The sequence below is a fragment of the Miscanthus floridulus genome, chromosome 1, assembly GCF_019320115.1.
Source record: "Miscanthus floridulus cultivar M001 chromosome 1, ASM1932011v1, whole genome shotgun sequence".
NCBI classification, from domain to species: domain Eukaryota; kingdom Viridiplantae; phylum Streptophyta; class Magnoliopsida; order Poales; family Poaceae; genus Miscanthus; species Miscanthus floridulus.
In genome coordinates this window covers 170,056,670-170,080,708 of record NC_089580.1, presented here as the reverse complement: position 1 = coordinate 170,080,708, position 24,039 = coordinate 170,056,670, and the positions used below count along the sequence as shown (strand labels likewise).

General features: G+C 45.2%; 1 protein-coding gene and 1 pseudogene across 1 annotated transcript; both read right to left on the bottom strand.

The window, feature by feature from the left end:
- Window positions 1-983: 983 nt before the first annotated feature.
- LOC136467066 (digalactosyldiacylglycerol synthase 2, chloroplastic-like) lies at window positions 984-6,212 on the bottom strand (annotated as a pseudogene).
- A 775-nt stretch (window positions 6,213-6,987) lies between these two features.
- On the bottom strand, window positions 6,988-11,635 carry LOC136501919 (probable mannose-1-phosphate guanylyltransferase 1). Its single transcript, XM_066497437.1, is given in 5 exon segments — window positions 6,988-7,675; window positions 7,678-8,265; window positions 8,377-8,439; window positions 9,197-9,341; window positions 11,495-11,635. Coding segments are annotated over 4 exon segments (1,086 nt in total). The 5' UTR covers window positions 9,308-9,341; window positions 11,495-11,635; the 3' UTR covers window positions 6,988-7,351.
- Window positions 11,636-24,039: the final 12,404 nt, after the last annotated feature.

The window sequence follows — 24,039 nt, the reverse complement described above, 5'->3', positions numbered from 1 at the left end:
AACAGGGAAAACATGCTCTTCATATCATATATATAATAATAATGAGAGTGCTCGGCTGGACTGAATGTTTACTGTTCATACTGAAACACTGTTCATGCTAGAATGTTGCGAGAGAAAAGCACTGCTCGGGCTGGAAAAATAAGCCGAATAAGTCGGAATTCAGTTCAGCCGAACACTGCCAATATCTACTCCCTATGTTCCTAATTATAAGTCATTCATACTTTCTCGGAGAGTCAAAGCATCTCCAGTTTGACCAAATTTATATAATAAAATAATAACGTATATCTATTTGATGTTATAAATTTTTGTATTTCTCTCTATAATTTTAATCAAGTTTGAGATGCTTTGACTTTCCATGAAAGTTGGAGCGGCTTATAATTCGGGACGAAGGAAGTACTGTCATAGCCCGTGTTTTCTATGGGGCTAACACGAATTTCTTCGTGACAAAATCACCAAGGACGACCTTTTTTCCATCTTTTCTGTGCCATATAAAAGCTTTTAGAATAGCATACCGCTCATATATATAATAATAATATCTACTCCCTCCGTTCCTAATTATAAGTTATTCTTATTTTCTCGGAGAGTCAAAGCATTTTCAGTTTGACCAAATTTATATAATAAAATAATAACGTATATCTATTTGATGTTACAATTTTTTGTATCTCTCTATAATTTTAATTATGTTTAAGATGCTTTGACTTTCCATAAAAGTTGGAACTGGGACGGAGGAAGTACGTCATAGCCTGTGTGTTTTCTATGGGGCTAACACGAATTTCTTCGTGACAAAATCACCAAGGACGACCTGTTTTCCATCTTTTCTGTGCCATATAAAAGCTTTTAGAACAGCATACCGCTAAAATAATCACCATAGCTGCAAAAAGCAAAATGATTACTCCCTCCATTCCAAATTATAAGTCATTTTGCGACTTATAATTTAAAACGGAGGGAGTACTACGTAAATAAAAGTTTTTATTAGAACAGCATACCACGAAAAATTAATCACCGCAGCTGTGAAATTATGTTAGATTGTCGAATGGGGTTAACTGTAAGAAGGAATGCTGGGCAATCAGCTACACGCCTACAAAAAGCAAGGTAAAAGTTTCATCAACTGGCGCACAGATTCTAGGCGGGGTCATAAAAGTTTCATCAACTGCATCCGCATGCATGACTGCGAAAACAAGGTGCATCTTATATATACAATACAATCTTCAACACATGTGTCAATCCTGGTAAACACATGATGAAAAACAGTCTACACATATGAGATCGTAATACTAGTGTGCACTTCAGACAGCTTAAGATTTACAATCAGATCGTACGGGTTCGGCTGATCCGTTGCGCAGTAGATTTTGGATTATTTCGGATGATTCAATAGTGTTCTGTGAGAGAGAATAAGCTGAAACAAACTGAAACAAGCTGGAACTTGAGCAGCCGAACAAGCCGGAACAATCAGATCGTAATAGCATCCAGGAACTTCAGAATGCCTCTGATATGTGAAGGAAAAATGCAGTGTCGCCACACCAGAACACCACATAGAAGGCCTGTTTGATCAATCTGAGAACCTTTCCGAGTGACAAAATCTTTTTGCCGTTGAGTTAGACTGGTTAATTCTATGGTCCATGACAACAACATCGCAACAAAAGCTAATGTTATCCCTGCAAATTCCACCCAAGTTCCTTGCATTGCTGTTCATCCGGCTGCAGCGTGTTTGGTATTGCACCGAACACACAACGGGCAGTTTCAATCCCAGAGATCGTGTTATGGAAAAATGCTGATGCCTCTTCCATGTTCTTCTGCAGTTCATCTGGGGAGATGCGCATGAAATGCGGAGAAGCTGGTGGTTGTTGCCCCACAGGCATAGTTGGTGCAATATCGGCAACCCTAACGAATCTTTCTGTTGCTGCCTCCCAGGAAAGCTCATGCCTCAAATCATCTGACAGTGGGATAGGCTCTTCTCCCAAAGCTTTCCTTGTTAGTCTCACAAACTCTTTCTCAGTACTGTACATGTGACAATTAGGAAATCTTTTGAAAAATTCATTTGAAGGATGGTTTGCACAGATCACAATCTTCCCCATCGCCAAAGCTTCTGCAGTTGTTGTGCATACCACATCAGTTGTGCTTGGGTTTATGAAAACCTTGTAGCTGAGACAAACAATGGAATGGATAATACAGTTCAGTCGAGACTCAAAGAGTATAAAGCGATGGCATAAAGAACTTATCATAAATTATACCTGAACATAAAACAATATACCAGCTACTAAGACTGTATAAAAAGGTATTGTTCATCTATTGAATACTCACTCGTGAAATATTGAATCTCCATGATCACGGCCTGGATAGACTCTAATATCTAAGCTCAGTCGCTCAGCTGATGCTTTTACTTCATCAGCATCTTCCCCACTGCCATACAACTCCATTTTAAGGCCAGACAATTCCATTTGGTGCTTATGAAGAAGATGAAGAAGCTCTGTGTAACCTTTACTCCAAACCATCTTTCCAATATAATATGCACCCTTGAATAATGCTTGTTCTCTTTGGCATAGCTGCTGATGTTTCAATTTGCCAATTTCAATAAATTTGGGGTTAACTCCATGAACATTACAAATCACAGACCTAGGAACATCCTGAGTTGCTGCAGACAATCTTATAACCTTCAAGAGAAGGGTTATAAGAAGAAAGAGTCAGAAAAACTGCACTTAAGAAATCAAAGGTAAATTATGCTTTAAATAAAGTGGAGCACATGATTATTATATATAATTATCAATGGATTTCGAATTACCAATACAGATATAGATTGGTAATCGTTTCAAAATATATAAAAATATGTTATAACAGCACATGATGTCATTATGGTTTGTGTTTTACTGTTACGTAGTAAGCAGAGAGTCTACAGGCCTACAAGAAAAGGAAAACCACTATAAGCAGGGGCAGCTACTGCCCTAAAAAAGGGAAACAGATATAAGCAGGGCAGCTACTAACTTAACAAACTAACTGTTATTACCAAAAAAGAAGAAGAATGACGGATGAGTTTTATCTGATCCCTATGTAAAATGGTGACACTATCGATGCATAACATGTTTGTTGATTTAATCAAGTTATGTTCTTCAGTACGTCGGTAGCTGATAACAAAGTAGAAGAATTAGCAAGATACACAAATTTGACGAATCCAAGGTTTGAAAAGTACTATTCAGGTTAAGAACAAGTTCGCTCTGACCATGAAGAGTACAAAGTGAACAAGAAGGCTAGTAGGTTGACAACTGCTAAGGGTATAAGTGTGATTGTCTAAGATTAGCACCATGTTTATCTTTGGCCAGAAGTCGCTAGTTATGCCTTAAGCACTCATTATACTTAGCACCCTGTTCTACCATATTAGAGCAACTCCAAGAGACTCTTTATATCCTTCCTAATTGTTAGGAATAGAGATTTTGATGGAAAATACACTCCAACAGCTTCTCTAAGTGGTTATCAAATATAGCCATCCTCTATTATGGATTTCTAGCTAGCCAAAGATAGATAGCGAAAATGGCTCTCTAGAGTGTACACAAGATGTAGAAAAGTTGTTGAAGAGTGAAAACATATAGAAAGCGATTTTTATGCAAATGGCTCTCCAAATGATGATTTAGAGAGTGAAATTTAAAAAGACTCTTGGAGATGCTCTTATACATGCTGATAGCATGCCATCTACTTGCCGCGTTTATAGTGACGTCTGGTATTATCCTTACTTCAGTTCAATCTTGCCAAGTTTCTTGGGGAGTTGCAAAGCAACAGCAGACAGCTCTGGAAGTCATACAATAGTTGTCAACTGATCACAGTTCTCGTTTTTCAATCTTGAGACTGTTGCATATGCTTAAAGAAGGTGTAAGGGTGTAGGTGTTTCAATCTAGGATGACTGCACCAGTGAAATGTTGTGTTTGGTTTAAAATTGTGTATCCATGTTGCCTATATATTTTACCATTGGGCCACAGAGGACAACATTGCTATCGTCTATCCATTCTTAACAGAAGCACTGATATTAATCACCATGGACGAGCCTGGAAACAAAACAAAAGAAACAACACTGAATAGAAAAATGGAAGGGCTAACCTTATGACAGTAGATGTCTGTAACCCAAGAATTAATGTGTTTTAAGATAAACGCACTGATATATCCATTTTTCTCTCTTTTCACGTATTCCAAATAGTTTGTGTGAACAACACCTATAACTTTTTGGAACTTGCTTTTCCACCTCCGTCCATGATGGTACCAAGTAAGATGTTCTGGCTCTTCTAGCACTGCAATATCTGCTTTATCATCAGATATTGTCTGACTGATGTCTCCAACAGGTAGAATACTTCTTTTCTCAGTTGAAAACTGCAATGGACATCATCAGAAGGTTAGTCTATCATATTATCTCAAGGTCAAGAACATCATCTTCAGCATAAATGACTTGTACATTAGTAATTTTAGTTCCCTCCTTTCTCCATATGCTAAAGCCAGTGCCACTAAATCAGATGTCTAAAGACATGTTTCATAGCATTCTACTATGTGCTCCAGTACCACAAATTTTCTAGTCATTCGAGTATTTGATGTACTTGCATATAACTTGCTAAAAACGAACTGTCTCATACCATCTATTTCACTTGTATCGACTATTGAGCACACTGTTGTATGTTTAAATTCCGTCGCTAACACAAATTCATGAGATGCTTGTTTGAAGACATGAACGAGCTATCCCAGAATTCAGAGCCCTTCCCCCCCCCCCCCCCCCCCCCCCCCCCCCCCCCCCCCCCCCCCCCCTCTTCTATTTGAAAGCAGGTAAGCCATGCATCTTTGGTAGGAAAAGAGTGGGGGTCTGCGTCCTGGTTTGTACCGAAGGAGTAAACTATGGTAATCCATACCTGTACAACCATCATATTAACATGGCACTTAAAACTATATATTCAAGATTGGCTTGACTTTTACCTTCCCAGGATAGAACTTTATGTCAAACTTCGGCTAACGGCCCAGTCCGCTCCTCAAGCCACCGCCGCACATAGCTTTCCTGCTCTGCCGGCAAACTGAACTTCATCTTGTTTGGATAAACGAGCTCCTGATCCCCCTTGGACAGCCAAGGCACCACCAGCGTGACCTCCCAGTCCCCAGCCTTGGCAAGGTATGCAGCTCGAAACAGTGGGTTTACCGCAGTCCCAGTCATCCACGGCAAGCTTGCTGTGGTAAATATGGCAACATGTTGCTGCTTTCCGCTGCCATGGACATAGAACCACCCACAGCACGTCAGCACCCCAGCTGCTGCTGCAATGTCCAAGAGAGCGATACTAGTACTTCAATCATAGGTAGTATTGCCTAAGAATAGCATAATAACTGAAGGAAAGCAAGAACATAATGCTGACATCTCAAATTTGTTTGCTCGTGACACCGCCCCCACCAAAAAGGTCGAACCCCCATCAAATCCAGAGAATCAATTGACTCGTTGCCGATACAAAGTTGGATAGTGGGGAGCATCTAATTCGACGCCCCACAAATGCAAGCGTGATTCACGAACGCTAGGGGTTCCACGAGAGAGAGATCCACCAAGGAGAAGCCTGACTGGGACAACGATCTGAGCTATTCGGCCTCTAATCGTCTGCTTGGCCTGCGCTAATTGGCTCATGAACTGCCTAGGGCCATCGCATATTATACAGCTATACTAAACCAAAGCTCTCAAACCATCCAATTCCCAGACCCAAGCACCCTACTCGAGCCATTCTGTTCCACACAAATCACCCTGTACCGTCCCACATTCGTAGCCCCCAACCAAACACACCCCAAATTCGAGACGGCTTGCGGACGGAGAAGAATCAGGAGGAAAGAAGATGAACTTACTCACCTGTGCGGTTGGCGCCTTGGTGGGCGTGGCTGTGGTTGGGGCGGGGGGTTGAGGAGACAACAGTTGGAGGGGAGGAGAAGGGAAGGAGAGCGGACGACAGGGCAGCAAGGTGCGGAGGGCGTTGGAAGCAGGTGCCCACGCGACACCACTGTCTGTCCCCGTCGTCCAGCCCCGAACGCACACGGGACCCGGGGAAATCTGCGCTCCGTGGCCCCGGATTCGTCGGCCCAGCGAGGCCGCGCTGGGGGGATTTGGGCCGATAGGTTAATCCGTCTAGTGGGCCGTCGCTGTACTTTTGAAAAGGGCCGGCATGTTGGACCAGGTCAACGCAGCGAGTTATAGTTGCGACTTGCGAGGTCCTTTTCATCCGTTCGAGCAGTGGCTTAGGAGGTGCTTGTCGATGAGACGACCAACCCCTTTTGTTTTCCTCATCTTGCATCTCGATCACAGTTTAATGCTCCTCGTCATTGGTTGGAATCTCGATGTCTCTCAACCTCACTTCGGAATCGCTTGTTAGGCAAGACCACTGGCCAAGGAAAGCTTTGTCTACATCTGCTAAACGTAAGGTTATTCATCTAGAAAATCCAAAGTCCTTGTAGAAACAAAAGTACAGGCGAACCTAAACATTTCAGGTTAAGGTTTGTGCTTGAAGGAAAAGTCTCCTACTTCTAGTTCTGATGATGCAAGTCATTGTTGTTTAGTCTGAAGATTTGTCGCTGGCATATAGATACAGCTTGCAATCAGCATAATACATCAGATGAGATACGAGGATTAGAAACTTGCGGCATCAGTGTCACCAAAAAAATAAAAGGAAAAAAAGGGCAGATCCACGGACCGCATGATACGACTGCTTAACCACCTAGACAAGCCAATCTATCTGGAACCGAATATATGCTCACACTGCCAGGACTAGAGGAGCGAGAGATACGGACAGAGCACTAGCAACCTAGAGTACATTAGCCATAGCCAATCATACAGAAAAAAAGAAGATAGCAATTTCTGGGTGAGCATAAGGCAGTATAACCTGACATATATCTTCCCTGAAGAATAGCTTACTATGTTCCGTGACAAATTTCATTGAAGAACTTCAGTCGACTCAACATTTCCTTAGAAACTCTCAGATGGGCAGTAGCTCAATCACCCGTATCTATATGGAATGACATAAACAGTGAAGTTTCTAACAAAAATGGGTAATTACATTAGGAATGCATCCACTTCATGATAATCTGCGGAGGGATGGAGAACAAAGCAGTTGCTCAGCTCATAATAACACGACGAAAACTTTTGTTATTTCCATTCATCTGGTCCCTATCTGCACGCACGGAGCGAAACCTGAAATTCGTCTTAACCACATATAGCTGACAAACACTAGACAACTGGTTACAGTTGCAGACAAGAGACAACCGAGCAAAAAATCAAACAACAAAAGTATGAAGCGCATTGCGATGGGATGCACGGGGCATGTTGTAATTTGGATTTGGCGCCCCACCCAGATTTCCTTCTGGATCACATGACGATCTCGGGCTTGAGGATGCTGGATTTGATCTCCTTGTGCGGGAGCACGACGCCGCCGTTGCTGTAGATCTCGTCGCAGACGTGCACGTCCTCCCCGAGGATGGTCATGTTCTCCACGCGCGCCCACTTGCCGACGGTGGAGTGCCAGCCGATGATGCTGCTGGAGACGCAGGCGTGCTGCTTCACGCGCGCGCCGCGCATGACGGTGCAGCGGGACAGCCGCACCCCGGCCTCCACCACGCACCCCGGCCCGACCGCGACGTCGGGCCCGATGAGGCAGCCCTCCCCGATGACCGCGGTCTCGTGCACCAGCACGCGTTGCCCAGGACGTGCGCGCCCGACGCGAGCCTGGCGGGCGCCTTCTTCCGCAGCGAGTCCAGGTACAGGCGCAGGCCCGTGATGTAGTCCCTCGGCTGCCCGATGTCCATCCAGAACCCCGGGAGCACCATGGCGAAGAGGCCCTCGTCCGCCGCGATGCGCGGGAACACCTCCTTCTCGATGGACGTCGGCTTCAGCTCGATGCGGTCCAGCACGGACGGGTTCAGCAGGTAGATGCCGGCGTTGATCTTGTTGCCCACGAACACCTTGGGCTTCTCCACGAACCGCTCCACCTTGCCGGTCCCCTCCTCCATGACCACCACGCCGTACTTGGACGGCTCGTCCACCTTGGTCACCATGATCGTGGCCTCGCCACCGTGGGCCCTGTGGAACGCGATGAGCTCCGCGAACGGGTACTCGCTGATGACGTCGCTGTTGAGCACGAAGAAAGGGTCGCCGGAGCCGTCCACGAGCTTGTCGCGGGCCAGAGCCAGTGGCCCAGCGGTCCCGAGGGGCTCCGTCTCCTGAGAACAGGTGATCTTGATGCCAAGCTTGCTCTCGAAGTCCTTGAGAAAGTTGAGCATCACCTGCGCGCGGTCGTTTTACCAAAAGCATCGCCAGTCAGATCTGAGCGTCCGACAAATGCACAAAGATTCACGTGCGCTCCTTGCTGATGGAGACAGAGACAGGGCTGTTACCTCAGGCTGGTAATTGATGGCCAGGACAACCTCTGTAACACCAACTTCCTTCAGAGCCTCGATCTGGGTATCACAGCGGCATTCAGTAAATTCAGTCCAAAGAGTTAGGGCGCGTTTAGATGCAAAAATTTTTGGGTTTTGGTTACTGTAGCACTTCGTTTGTATTTGACAATTAGTGTTTAATTATGGAGGTTTGAAAGTTTCGTCTCGCGATTTCTCACCTAACTGTGCAATTAGTTTTTTTTTGTCTACATTTAGTATTTCATGCATGTGCCGCAAGGTTCGATGTGATGAGTACTACGCAAAAAAATTTGGGAACTAAACATGCCCTTATACGAAGTCTAGAACAAACAAATACAGTATCAATTCAGCAACAGGAAGCCTGAAAGTGATCCTGCTTGTTTTCTGGTGACTTGAAAAGTTCTAATCATATCAAAGTCATTCATGTGTTTCTTCTGCTGCGATTATTTGTCACCAAGACACACGGGGGCAGCAGTCCCGGTAAGGTGACCGCCATGTTATGCAACATTGCTACAGCAGTACTTTTCAACGAACGAACAATGTTTTCCTCTCACAACAAATCAACATAAGCATCACCATAAACCAAATTTCGGCGAAACGATGTGAGGAATCTATTCACATGGATCCACCTTATCAAAGCGTATGATTTGGAGACCATAAATTACTTTTACAGCCTGTTAACAACTCAGGCTGGTCAACCATAGCCAACTACTAAAAATGGACTTCTCCCTGCACTGTATGTAAATCTAACGACTTAAAGAACTGAAATTTGTCCCAGAGACGGAGCAATCGTGCTAACCTGATGCAGGATCATGGGCTTGTTGCCGAAATCCACCAGCGGCTTGGGCACGCTGAGCGTCAGCGGCCGCAGGCGGGTGCCGAAGCCTCCGACGAGAATGAGGGCCTTCATGGCTGCAGCAGTCCTCCCAACTCAGCTCCCCACCCTGTGAAAAAATGCAGCAAGCAGCAGGAAAACAGTGAGATCCTCCGATCCAGAAGCTGCAGCCACGGATCGTACAGTTAGCAGTTAGTAGGGAATAGCCACTGAACTCCAGAACAAGCCCTCTCCTTCTCCCCTGGCCCCTGCCTACGCGGACGCCATGTGTGATGTGCCCCATCGGCCGATCTGTTCTCCTCTAGCTGCATTTGCCGTCTTCCTCGTCACCTACCCGATCTCCGCCCGGGGCCCGGGGGTCTAGAACGTCAGGTCGTCCTTATCCGCGTGCTGACCTTCGAATCAGGGCTGCCGCGTTAGTTTCTAACTTTGAGACTTTTCCCTGTGTGCCATTATAAAAGATCGTAATCCCCTGTGTGCCCCTGAAAAAATTCAGCGGTCTTCAGCGCCACTACTTCAACTTTTTCGTGTCCTCCATGCCACTTCCGTCAGTTTGGACGCTAACGCCGTCAAACTGCAGGTGTGAAAAGACGAAAATGCCCTTAAGTTCAAATATGTTATTAATTTTTTTTTAGCATCTTAACGACTTCAAATGAAAAAACTCAAAACTAGAAAGTTGTAGATCTCGTCGAGATCTATAATTTTCATATAAAAATTATTTTCATTTAATTCCGCAAAAAAAATATGATTTGATATGATTAATATATTTTAGAAAAATCATATTATTTTTTTTGCGAAATTAAATGAAAAAAAAAATTATATGAAAATTATAGATCTCGACGAGATCTACAACTTTCTAGTTTTGAGTTTTTTCATTTGAAGTCGTTAAGATGCTAAAAAAAATTAATAACATATTTGAACTTAAGGGCATTTTCGTCTTTTCACACCTGAAGTTTGACGGCGTTAGAGCCCAAACTGACGGAAGTGGCATGAATGACACGAAAAAGTTGGAGTAGTGGCGCTGAAGACCGCTGAATTTTTTTAGGGGCACACAGGGAATTACGATCTTTTATAATGGCACACAGGGAAAAGTCTCTCTAACTTTCTACCGGAGTATTCTATATATACAAACCAGAAACCCCGCCTGCAGCTTCCACAGGCTCCATGCCACTGCCACCTGGGTGGGTTTTAACTTTTTTTTTTTTGCCACTTCTTAGTTTGCCATTTTTTTTCTTTACGTACACATTTATCATTGTAAATAGTAATTGTTCTATTTTTTTTTACTAATGTGACGTGCCACGTAGTCCGCCAGCGTGGCAGCGAGTGGAGGAAGAGAGAACCCCACCAGTCAGCGAGTGGAGGGAGAGAGAGGCAGCAAGAGGAGGAGGCGCTACCACGTCAGCTGACTGCACATGCCACATCAACAAAAAAATAATAATAATAAATTTACGATAGTAAATATATAAGTGCCGTGTAAAAATGGCAAATACCATCCGATGGCAAAAAAAAGTTAAATGTCCCTCGGCCGATTGGGGTTCGGGGGCTATCAGCAGAAGTGGAAGGAAAAATGGTGGGGGGCCGCGCTCGCACAAGGGCCTGAATGCGTGATCCATCTAATAGCTCTCTCCGTATCCGGGCGCAATATGCTGCTGAAAACGCAGTTGTCCCTATGCTTGTAAATTCTAGCGGCGGCTGCCTCCCCTCCCACCGGAAAACCAACCAAACAATTATAGATATCTAGCCACCGCAACAGCTGACTTTTTCTATTTTTGTCTATGTGAATCTATTAATCAATCAATCCCTAGTAGTATCTTTTTTTTAATATATGGGCGAAATGGTTACAGGCTGGATCCATGATGAGGAGAGATGAGATGAGGTGATGACATGGTCACCAGCAATAGTATAGAAAAGAAAAGGGAGCAGGGCAAATGGGGAAGATGATAGGAAAGGAACGGAAGAAATGAACAGTGGGGGTTGCTCTCGCTCATTGCAGATCTGTCCTGGCCTGGATGATCTTGTCTGCGGCATCGTGAAATCTTTAGGCGTCTCCCTACCGACACAATCACACAATGACCACCGCGAACCATCACATAATGAGATTAAAGTTGTGACAAGACATGATGATCTGTCCCCAAACCGACGGCGAATACAGGCACTGGCGCAGGGAGGAAATGTAGAGAACATAACAGAAATCGTAGCAGGTAGTAGCAGAGAATTCGCATGCCACCGCACCTTCTCTGCAAAGCGCGGTGAAGTACGCACCTTGAATCCTTGACGCGACGGCGGCCGTTCCGAGAACGGCGAGAGAGGGGGAGGCGTTTCGGTCAACGGCGCCGAGGACTCGGCGGCGGGAGCTGCAGCGAGGAAGAAGACAGGGACCGGGAGAAGGGAGGAGGAAGAAGCGTCGGCTGCGACTCAAGACGCAGCTGCCAACGACGCCCCGTCTTTTATACCGGTTCTCCTCCTAGAGATGGCAGCGGATCGGTTTTGGGGCGAATATCCGTGGGTTTTGGTTCCTCGGGTTCGGTTTTGGTGCCTGTTTTTTATTTATGGTTTTACAGGTTTGATATCTGAAATACCACGGGTTTGGAGCAGATCCTAATTTTCATCCGCGGTGCTCCATCGGCCCCCCCGAAAGATGTAGCCCACTAAAAGCCCAGCAGCAACCAACCCTAAGTATATAAGCCTGATTGCCTGAAACCCTCACTCCCTCAACTTCAGCCCTCGACCCCATCCGCACGGCCGCACCCAGGCGACAGGCGCGCGGCTCCGCACAGTCTGGCTAGTCCGCGACGTCGCCGACATCGCCAGCCTCGCCTCCGCGACCTCGCCCCATTGCCAGTCCACGATGTTGTCGACCTCCCCACCTCGCCAGCGAATCCAACAGTCCAACAGGTACGACGGCACATCCCTTCCCTAGATCTCAAGTTGCTGTATCAATGTGTGCCATTTTCTCAATCTTCTCATGTGGCTATGTATGTTTTTGCCTTTTTCATTTGACAGGAAGTGAGCAATGTCGACTCCTAGTGCTACAAGTAGATCTCAGGTTGCTGTTGTCTCTCAATCTGTGGGTTCTCGTCCTCAAACTCGTCTTTGTCTTATATGTAACACTTTTGTTGGTGCTTCGATGACTTGTCTTGATGAAAAAGATGAAGAAATGGTATTGTTGTTATTTCCTTCTATATTTGACTTGAATTTACGATGCGTTGAACATTCAAGTAATGAGCTACTCTTTCTATTTTTATTTTCACAGGATGAAGATGAGTCCACCATAATTGATGAATGATGAACTTTGTAATAATCTAGATAATGTGTGCCTCCAGCGAAGATGAATGCCTCAAGTTGCCTATCTATTTGATCAAAAAAACTCTTATTTGTATTAATTTTCAACTTCTGTTATTTGTTTGGATTGTAATATATGATCTATACTGAACTTGGGGTTGCTTCTCAGTAGTCAGTACATGGCATTGCCATAGGCTTGCATGTTTGATGTTTCTAGACAGTGGACATGGCTATCGGCTACCTGCAACCTGCTAGCCTGCTAGGCTGCTACTCTTATGTTCCGTACATTGCCTGCTACTTGCTAGTATTTTTATGGTGTATCTGTAAGCTATTATGCTAATATATCATGTATTGTATTGTTGTCTCTGCTGATTTATTGTAATATTCTCGGGTTTTGGTTAATCCGTCTGGTTTTGGGATTCGCGGGTTTTGATTTTTGGGATGGATTTTCACCCGAATCAGGATTCGGGACAGATTCGGGTTTTAATTTCGAGTTTCGGTTTTAGGTGCCTAGAGACTCTCCTCGATCCGAACCCGCCCCGTTGCCATCCTTGCTTAGCGCTCCCTACTAACTTCATACGGCTGACGCAGTTTAATGTACTGGCTTCGGCGCCAATTAATCATCGAACTTTCGTCTCCTCCCTTTTTGTATTTGGCAGCAACGATCTGCTGGCACGAGCTCGTCCCACGCCACGTACCCTGCTACCCGGAGATAAACAACGGGCGCCCACCAGCTTACGCAGAGAGGATGGCATGCGGGCCAGATGCTGCTACCTCCGGCGGCTTGGCTCTGTGCTGGACTCGGTTTTTTTCGTCACCAACGGTAGCGACCTCTCAAGTTAGGCGCGTTCCGACCTGCGGCTGCGACGACGAGGACGCCGAGACGACGGCGACCTGGTGGTCTGCCATTACCGATTCCTCTCTCGCGCGCAGCTTGGCACTGTGGCCTGTAGCAAACAGGCCGATGCGGCAGGTATTAAAATTTAGTCCCTGAACCAAACAGCCAGGCACGCTGCACGCGGGATCGATGGCCAATGGCTCGCCCGGCCCGTCCTTCGCGGCCGTGTTTATCGGCGGCACGCCACCTCGTCATTCGTCGAGGCACATCGCACGCCTGGTACGTGCGTCGCGCGCGTCCGTCTTCGCGACTGGCTTGTTTCCTCTTTCTTTTCTTTTCCTTTTTCTTGAGAAAGACTTCATTTCATACAAGTTTAATTTCATTTTAGACGGCCCTGAAATTGGGTAGGTACGAGTACATCAAAGGCACGAATTGGTCACCGATGGCCAAGGGCCGGACCAGAACCTTGGTACTAACAAGATTCCTAGGTCAATGGACGGCGTCCGATTGTAGAAACCAGGATCCATTTTGCTACTGCTCACGCTGACTCGGCTCGGCCCGTGCGTGATACCTTCTCTTCAATTTATTAACTGCGTTGGAAGCAATCCCGCACGTGAGCTAGATAACTAAGCCGATTTTTTTAAACCCGTGGTTTGTAGTGCTGTGAATACTGCTGTATGTCTTCATTACATACCACGTATCCGGAGCTTTGAGTGGGAAAACAGAATGATTAGCAACGTAATCACACAATTGTGAATCTTTGAGTAGGAGACAAAAAGAACTCAAAAGAGGACCACTGACCTATAAGGAAGTTTATGACCATTCATTATACTCCTTCCGATCATAATTTAAACTAGCCTTTTGTTAGCATGGTCTTCAAAGTACAACTCTGAATAGTGATTTCTTGATAAAATATTTATGAAACATAGCAGAATTATACTTTTATAAAAACCACATTCCATGACAAATCTCTCCTATATCATTTTCTTTCAAATATCTAAACTCAACCTATAAACACTTATAAAGACTTAAATGTGATCAAAGATTGAAACCGTTGACTTAAAGTACGAAATGGCACTTATTGGTTAAAAGTGTAATATTGAGTACAACATGACTAGCTGATTGGTCTAGTGATGAGTACTTTTTTCTTTATCATACTATTCTAGCTCCAGCCGATCAAAGTGTGTGCGGGTTGTTGTGAGCAAAGCGGCTCGTTCGGTTTGGTGGGATTGGAGAGAGATGAAGATAGATCCCTGATAGGTTAAAATTCTCCCTTAATCTCTCCTTCAATCCCTTGTAGATGGGATATTAAGCGAACAAGGCTTTAGAAGGCTCATTTTTTAGTTCGTGAAAAAAATCCATTTATAGTACTAATACAATATACCACTAGTAAAAAAACCATGGTCTTTTCCTATAATTTTGTTTCTTTCCTTGATTTATCTAACTTAGGCCCCGTTTGCTTCGCTGAAAAAACAAGCCTAAACATTGTTCCGGTTGATTTGTTGTGAGAGAAAAACATTGTTCCGGCTGAAAAAACAAGCTAAAAAATATGAATTATAAAACAAGCGAACAGGGCCTTAGACCATTAAGGTCTCTCAGTTTCAATTTTTTTATTTTAGATTTCTCTAGGGATCAATACTCGTCTAATTCATGCTTTTTTCCTATGATTCTCCTGTCTATATCTATATCTATAGCTATAACTATATCTATATTTATATCTATATCTAATTTTAATAAATTCTAGTAGAATTTTATCTTGACATGCAATCCATCTACATCAGCAGCCTACTAGCACATGCAATTATGGCACATATCTATTCATGCAAGCTATCCAGCTCAACAAGCCATATCACCCGCTAACTTGCATTTTAGTTGTCCATGTCAACATATCACGCGGTATGCTTGTTATCAAGATTCATTTGGGATCTTCATAGCAGCACGCGGGTGTGTTTCTAGTTATCAAGACTTTAAGAGCAATTGGATTTTATTCAATCTTCTTTTCTTGCCTATCTTACCTAGGGGTAAAAGTGTCAAGTTACGTGCCACCTAACACCTTTAGTGGCCAAATCTAACGGAAGGGCCAAACAATGATCCAAAGTTGGCTTTAGGGCCAAGTTCAAAACTAAAGGGGCCAAAGAAGAAAGTGAAAATTTTTTAGGGCCAAGGAAGTAATTATCTTTATTTAAAATCAGCAATAATACACTTAGCTTGGCGATGTGTGTGTTTGTTTTTAACTTTGAGGTTCTGGGATCAATTCAAAATTCAACTCCTCTGTGCTACGCTGCTATTTTGTTTTGTGTTTTTTATTTGTACTTAAATTACCTTTGTTTCATGGGCTGGACCAAGGCTACAGCCCATTAACTTAGTCCCTGATCCGTCCATATCTAGCTTTATACATTTTCTCTTTTTAGGTTAGCTTGCCCTAAGTATTTTTATATACTTGTTTTTAAACCTTGCAATTGCATGGTTGTAAGCCAGCTAGAGTTGTATTTTCACTTCTTGGTTATATAAGAGTTGTAATCATTGTTGTAAGAAAACAAATAGTCAAATACGAGCTAGTCACTCACGGTAGAGAATTTTATTTCGTGGTTTCCAAGAAGACCATGTCATCTAAAGAGATTTAGGTTGATGAATGAAACAAGATCTTCAATTTACAATTTTATTTAATGATTTTATATATTATTTGCCATAACATTTAATTATTACACTGTTTGTGAAAACAATCACAGTATAGTGCAATTTCCATTTCCAATGCATAAGATGAAACAATTTGGTCACGGGGTTGTTTTTTCATAACACAATTTCACGTGTATTTCATTAAGGAGATCACAAGTTTCATTCCTTGGATTCCATGGTATAGGTAAGGGTGTAGATGACCCGCAAAAAAATAATAAAAGAAAAAAAAATGTGTATATCAATATCAGACTCCATCTTTCGTTCAAAAAATATATCAGACTCCATCTGAACTAAACTCGTTCCTTTTCTCTTCATAAATTTCTTGACATGCGGGCCTGCTCGGCCGTTATTTTTTAGGCTGTGCTGGCTGTACGCTGCGTTAGGCGGAGGGAGTAGAAGTTGATTCGGTGGCTGATGAGCGGGCGTCTAGATTGAAACTCTTATAATATCTGCATTGATGATAGCCTTGGAACAAAAGATTTACAAAACACATAAATAGGGAAATCGTATGAATGAAATGTGAAAAAACTTCAAATCCTATAGTATTTGAGAACAAATTAAAGGAAAGTTTAGGAAGATGACTTTAGAAGCAATATTATAGGGAAAAACATACTCCCTCTGACGACTTATAATTTGGAACGGTTTGAGTAGAAACAAAACAATGGGGTCAAAGCTTATGTCTAGATTATTTTTAAAATGGTCCAACCCGCTAGAATTTCAAAGAAATTATTGGAAAACATTCTTTTGTTCCATATAAGGCTAATAAAATTTTCTATAGAGAAAGGCGTTTTTTTCTTCAAAATTCTTAGTTCACGCGGGGGGGGGGGGGGGGGGGGGGGGGGGCTTTTGGCTGCTTGAGGTGTTTAGATCCATGACAAAAGTTTGTAAAATGAGGTGTTCTTCACGCCCCAATGCTTTTAACCTAGTTTTGCACCTCTTGAGGTACAAATGGCAAAACCGTAGCCCCCTCTTTGCTCCACCTGTTTAGGTGGTGTTTAAATCCAGGAAGTAAAGTTTATGTATGTCATGTCGGGGTGTCACATGGGAGTGTTTAGATAGTAATAATAAAATAAATTACAGAAGTCTTCAGTAATTCGTGAGACGGATTTATTAAGCCTAATTAATCCGTCATTAGCACATGTTTAGCATCACATTGTCAAATCATGGACTAATTAGGATTAAAAAAATATCTCGCAAATTAGTCATAATATGTGCAATTAGTTAATTTTTTAGTTTATATTTAATACTCCACGCATGTGTCCAAACATTTGATGTGATAGGGAGTAAACTTTTGGACGAGGAACTAAATAAGGCCTTAGATCCATTTGTCCAAAACATAGGCTAAAAGTGCTGGGCAAAAGTTCTGCCAAAGAAAATAAACAGGGCTAAGGCGAGAAATCTCCACCGTCATCTGGATCTAATTAACCTGACCTTTTTGGACTATCAGATGGCAAGACTGAACGGCTGACTTGGATTCACATCTTGGTGCATTTAGCCTGCATGTATATCTCTTCCATCCATATATGCTGCTCACTAACAAGGACTGCAAACTGAAACTGTTAAACAGCGACTTGCTAACTGGAACAAATGCTTATGCTGTCGCTGGGTCAGGTTCTATTACGGAACGTACCTGATGCAAACGCGATGGACGCAGTACCGATTGATGATTGGCATTTAATCAATTGCTTCGCCGAGAGATCCGAGGCTTGCATCGTCTTAACCCTGCAACATTTAGTGGATCACATGGCTAAATAGGCCCTACATGCACCGCAAATCCGTGATGCGTGCAAAAGTTTGTTGATTTCACAGAACTGGTGCCACTGTTTCATCCGATCTCACGTGGAATATCGTTACGGTGTCCGTGTGATTTGAACTGCCCGCAGTCCCAACGGAGCATTCATGATAGTTTCGATCCATCTTAATTACATTGACGACTCAGTATTTTGCTGATGTGGCAAAGAAGTTACTGAGGAAAGAGGGTACGGAAAGAAAAATAAGTTTAAATGCATGGTAGGTCCTTGAACTTGTATGGAGGTGTTACTTATATTCATGAACTCTCAAAAATGCATTCTAGGCACCCTAAAGTTGTTTAAGTATGTCACTTAGATCCATAAACCTACGTGGCATCGCCAGCGGGACGCTGACTGTTCACAAGAGCAGACGTGGCGGCACTCCTCGACGTCACCTGGTTCCAGGACGTGCGCACCGCGCTCAGGCTCTGCGGCCTGGGCAAGGGCGACAGGGAAGGCTTCTACGCCGCGGCGCGCGGGATGCGAAGACGTGCTCGCCCTCAGCCACTAGAGAGGCAGACATGCATGCGACGCCACTAGAGCTCGGCGGCATCGTCATGCGGCAGCACCGCGTCCGCGAGCATCCTGGCGCAACCGGTGCACACCTCGTTGAAGAAGCCGGCCATGCGATGCTTGTCATGCTTCTGGAACACCTTGTAATTGTTCATTGCTAAGGACGCCACTCGCGCGAACGGCAGTGCTTCAAACTTGCACGCACATATGTAAACCTTCGGGAGCTCGAGGGCCTTGCGCAGCGGCACCAGCACCTTGCGACGGAGCCAGTCACGGAGGCGGTAAGCATAGTGCTTGTCCGAGATGTTGAGGTACTCCTGGTTGGACTCACGTGGAAAAGTAGAAAAACGAATCGTAGTATTTGATTCATGAGGGTATATGTTAGCTTTTAGATGGACTTGTTTTCTAGGATTGCCGAAAGGCTCGTTGTGCGCTGCTGCTTGAGCCAGGCGGCACCTGATGATGACGTCGCTCTCGACTCCTTGGCGGCTGACAACGTCGTGCGCTTCAAGACGCCGCTGCCCCCTCGCAGTCGACGCTGTCATCCGCGATGATGATGAGCACGTTCTTGCCGCGGCAGTCGAGGGTGGTGATCTCGACCTTGAGTGTGCGGCTGAGGTCCAACGGAGGTCGGCGCGGAGGTCGGCGCGGTCGTCTCAGCAGATCGATGCGCGCACGACGAGACGGCCCCTCCCTCCCCATGTCTCCTACCCTCAGCCCTACACTTGTGCTAGTGCTATCGAATGGAGAGCCAGCAGCTAGTAATGGAGTTCACGTGCACGCGGACACATGCATGTGTTGCAAGTTGCATTGGTAGATTACTAGATCCACGTATGTCGTGACGACGGCCCGCGTATGTCGTGACGACGGCGATCGAGCTAAGGACGAGCGTAGAAGCCTTTCTTGTCGCCCTTGCCCAGGCCGTAGACGAGCATGAGCGCGGTGCACACATCTTGGGACCAGGCGACGTTGAGGAGTGCCGTCATGTCCGCTCTTGTGAACTGTTAGTGCCACGCTGACGATGTCATATAGGCTCGTGAACCTAAGTGACGTACCGGAAATGCATTTTGAGAGTTAAGTTAGTGTACCTGGTTGAAGCACCTACCGTGCATTTAATCGTTTCCTCCTCAAGGAACGACGTCCTCACGCAAATCAACGAGCGAAGAAACGAGAAAAAACGCAAGAAACGACCAGTTTCCATCGCCTCCTCCGCATCCAGTTCGCGAGCCGCCGCCGCTGTGCAGGCCGCCGCTAGCTGTCGCGCTCGCCGCCGCGAAGGCCGCGCCGTCGTCGCGCAAGCCGCCGTGCCGCAGGGAAGTCCGTCCGGGGCTCCTCCACGCAGGTCGTGGTCGCCTCCGCTGCGCTCTCCTGCCCAGGCCCGAGCGGACACGCAGCCATCCATGGCGAGATGGAGTCCGGCCGGGGCTCCTCCGCTCAGGTCGCGGTCGCCACAGCTCACGCCGCTCGCTGTCCCCTTTACCGCGCTCGAGGCTACCTTCTGGCCGAGACCAGGCTCCACGAGGATGAAGCCCGCGAGCTCGAGCGCGGCTCTCTGGCCGAGACCAGGCTCCACGACGATGACGCCCGCAAGCACGCAGATGGCAGATGGCGCTGGTCGTCCGTGCAGGCTCCGAGGGAGCAAATGTGCAGCGGCTCCAGGAGGAAGGCGATGGACTATTAGGAGAGAGAAAGCAAAGAAAAAAAGAGCATTTATTAGGGGAAGAAACATGCATGGGATCAGATGATTTAGCTGGCTGCTATGGATGGTGTGCGTAATTTCAACCATTGAGACTGTTCCTACAAGTTACGAGTCATTTAACGAGAAGGTTACCGTGAGACTTGCGTCACTCGAACAAGGAACAAAGCTTTAACGGTTGTAGTAACGGTAGGGCATTTTGTAAGGCCCGTGGATTTGTTGGCCGTTGACACTTCTTCATTTGTCGGTGGGAGCTGTCGGTTGATGCTTGATGTTGGCGATGTGTGAATATACGATGGATCTGTCAAACTGTTAACTACTGTGCACTCTTATTTAGGCCGCGTTTAGAAGACAATTTTTTTTGGTTTTGGGTACTGTAGCCCATTTGTTTGTATTTGGTAATTAGTGTCTAATTATGGACTAATTAGGTTCGAATGTTTGGTCTCGCGATTTCTCACCCAACTGTGCAATTAGTTTTTTTTTTCGTCTACGTTTAGTACTCCATGCATGTGCCGTAAGATTCGATGTGATAGGTAATGCGCACAATTTTTTGGGAACTAAACAGGCCCTTAGGCGATTGACATATAAGAGCAAGGTTAATAATACAGTTGTCGCTGGCTGTATGAATGCTTACAGTGTGCCTCTCAGTTCATTAGTTACAGTCTTCACTATTAATACATGGCACACTTGTATGTCTCACAGAGTTTTTTTTTTCTTGTGTCCAAACCGGCTGTAAACTTACAGCCCGCTTCTTTTCTCTCCTTTCCTCTCTCCTCCACCCTCAGCATTTAGACTGCTTACATCCTCTTATTATACTTGCTCTTGTTCTCCTCTTCCATCGCTGCTTTTTATCAAGCAACACCAATTATAATGTTCTTTCTTTATAAAAAAAATGTTCTTTTATTTCGCTCTTGTTCTCCTCTTCCATCGCTGCTTTTTATCAAGCAACACCAATTATAATGTTCTTTCTTTATAAAAAAAAAATGTTCTTTTATTTCAAGGAAGTAGTAGGTGCTAGAAAGGATTAGTTCCCTAGCTGTATTTTACTGATTGTTACACAGTATGGCCATAACTTACAAGAAGACCTTGCAATAAAATAAAAATAGATCCCAAGCTGGTCCACGGCCCACTTCCTTTGAGAATGCAGTTGATCTGATCTGTTCGTTCCACTGTTTGCCTTCAATCTTCATCAGACTACAGTTAGAATGAGCATCATATTGCTTCGCAAGGGCATGTTCGTTTGAACTTATCAGCCGGCTTATCAGTTAGAATCTACAATGTTTTTCTCTCACAGCAAAACAACTTCAGCCGGCTTATCAACCGACTTTAATACCAGCTCAACAGCCCATGAACTCACTCCTATTTAGAGTAGCGTAGTATTTGCTTCGTGACCAGATCCGTAAATCCGTTGTTGCTCTGCTCCCACGAGATCTGGCTAATACAAATTAGAATGAAACATGACTAGCTCCGTTGTTCTTGTTTGAGCAACTGCCAATCCGAAACCAGGATGTAAATGTTATTAGAATGTTGGATTAAAGGGGTGGATCTAGAGGATGCACCGGCAATTGGCTCACCTATCATCATGGGTCATGTATGATTGCTATCAACAAGTGGGTAAGTCATACTCCATCCATCATTCCATCCGGAAATCATAAACATATTTTCATACGTGAATTGGCAATTTTTTATCAACAACTAGTCAAATTATATTGGCTATATGCGGTCGTAGATCCTGGAACTTTTTATTTTTCTAAAAAAAATAGTCAAATTATATACAGATTTAGGGCATAAAAACTTGCATCAGTGTATTTGTATTCTAATTGCCTTTGAAATGATATTTATTTTTAACATTCGACGGTTGAAAATGTGTGACGAAAAGAAGTGGGCAAGCATAGCCCAGTTTATATCAAATGGACGTGTCCATTACCAGCCCAAGAACTTCCGAAATTCAATGGCCCAGTTTTTCGCTAGGCTCGACTGGCGACCCATAGTGGCCCCAAGCTTATTACGCCTAAAATCGACACTTCCGGCCCTAAATATAAAGCCACGGCATTGATTCCAGTGTGGCGAGAAACTCCAGTGGACCACCCAAGTATTCCGCGACAGTGCGACACGGAGGAGAATACGCGACTAGCTCCCCCTCTCACCTCCATGACCACGAACGTTGATTCCTAACTGACCGGTCGCCATTTTCCGTCACGAGGTTCTTCCGTTCCAGGGCGGAGAAGAAGGCATCGACGCACCTTCGTTGGTCCAAAGCCTCGACGCCTTCCCAAAAGGCAAAAGCAGAGCAGCTTTCGGATCGTTCCGATTCTCTTGCAGCGCAAGGGACAGGGGGACAGACACATTCGTAGCCGGCCGCTCCTGCCGTCCGGCGACTTGCACCGGCCATGCGTTCCACTACTTTCACCACGATCGCCGGCACGGCATCTTCACCTGCGTTCATCGGCAGTGACCCGTCGCAAACTCGCGATCGAACAAGCAGCTCGAGCGATGAGTAAGCAAAGGCTTAAGCAGGAAGCGCCTAGATGAGCTGGGGCGTGCAACTGCAACGCAACTGCAACTGCAGCTGCAACGGTCTCTCGTTAGGATGGTCCAGCTTCTGCTATGTTAGGTCGATCTTCTTTGGTGTTCAATAGAAGCGCGTTGTAAACTCTTCTCCTTAACCCAATGATACGTAAATCTTTTGCAAAAAAAAAAAAAACGGCTTAGGAGTCGTGTACGAAACGAAAGCTCCCCGACTCGCATCTTGCGTCACCGCGTGCGTGGGGTCACTTGGGTGGCCCAAAGCAAGGGCAAAATGCCAAAGGCAGGCTGGGGTTCATTCCAAACTTGCATAGTAAGGTGGCCTTGGACGCTAAAGAGCTCGTGTTTCACGGGGAACAGATTCTGAAGCTCCAAGCAAGGTGGCGAAAAAAACTATACGAAAACTATTGTGCGAAACGCATCCTTGATTCCAGTACGCTGTTTGTAAAGCTGAGGCAACTGCTAGCGCGTCTTGAGTGACGTGTGGAATTCCTACAGCAACAATACTGAAATGCTAAAAAGGCCGTGGACTCGTCATTAGGAAAAGCCGTCAACTAACTAGGGCCATTAAAACATCCCATCCCGTACCCTAACGCCGATGAACCTCCGAGCGAGGCAGGTGTGCGAGCGTGACGGCTACCTTCCACCGGCCCTCCACGGACGAACGGCATCAGCGTCCCCGAAAAGCAGGGACCGAAACAGAAAAGGGCCGACCCAACCCCCTGACGTGGCCCGGGGACGATAAGTGCCGTCCCGATCGAAACAAGCAAGCAGAATCTCCGACGCGATCGCAAAGGCACAAATGCAGCGACCCACCCAACCTAGCGCCACGCAACAGGTGTCATCCAGCGGCACAAAATCTTTCCGGTCCCGATAAGAAAACGTGATAGGTCGTAGCATGGATGGATGCGTGCCTCGTGTCCGCCATGATTAGGCTGCAGCGGGAGTTGTTTGTTGACTCACTGCAGCTGCACGGAGCACGGCTCACCCACCAGCACAGCACAGGGAAAGGACGGACTTTTCAGCGACGAACGAGCTAGCAGGAGAACAAAAACATACGAAAAAAAATATTCTATTATAACTAATAAATCTTGTCTGAAATCAAGTGTAACTTACGATAGAAAAATATTGTATTATAACTCATAAATCCTGTATGAAACCAAGTGTAACTGTTTTTTAGAGCTTCTGCGAGACGGCACCAATGCAAGAAAACATCCGCCCCCGGGGTATTGTATTGAGCCTTTCGTTTCGGCTTATGTGACAGTGGATTATAAGCTAAAATCGACTTATACGATAATAGATTATAAGCTAAAATAGTATTTTCGATTCAGCCGAAGCGAAAGGTTGCACCGCTGACGCAGCGTCGCCGAACGCGTCAAATCGTCGTTTTGGACGACCATGATGGGTCAAATTAGAAAACATGAAACACGTAACCGAAGGAGCACATCACGATCTAGTCAGAGAGAGAAGGTTGGAAGGATTCGGC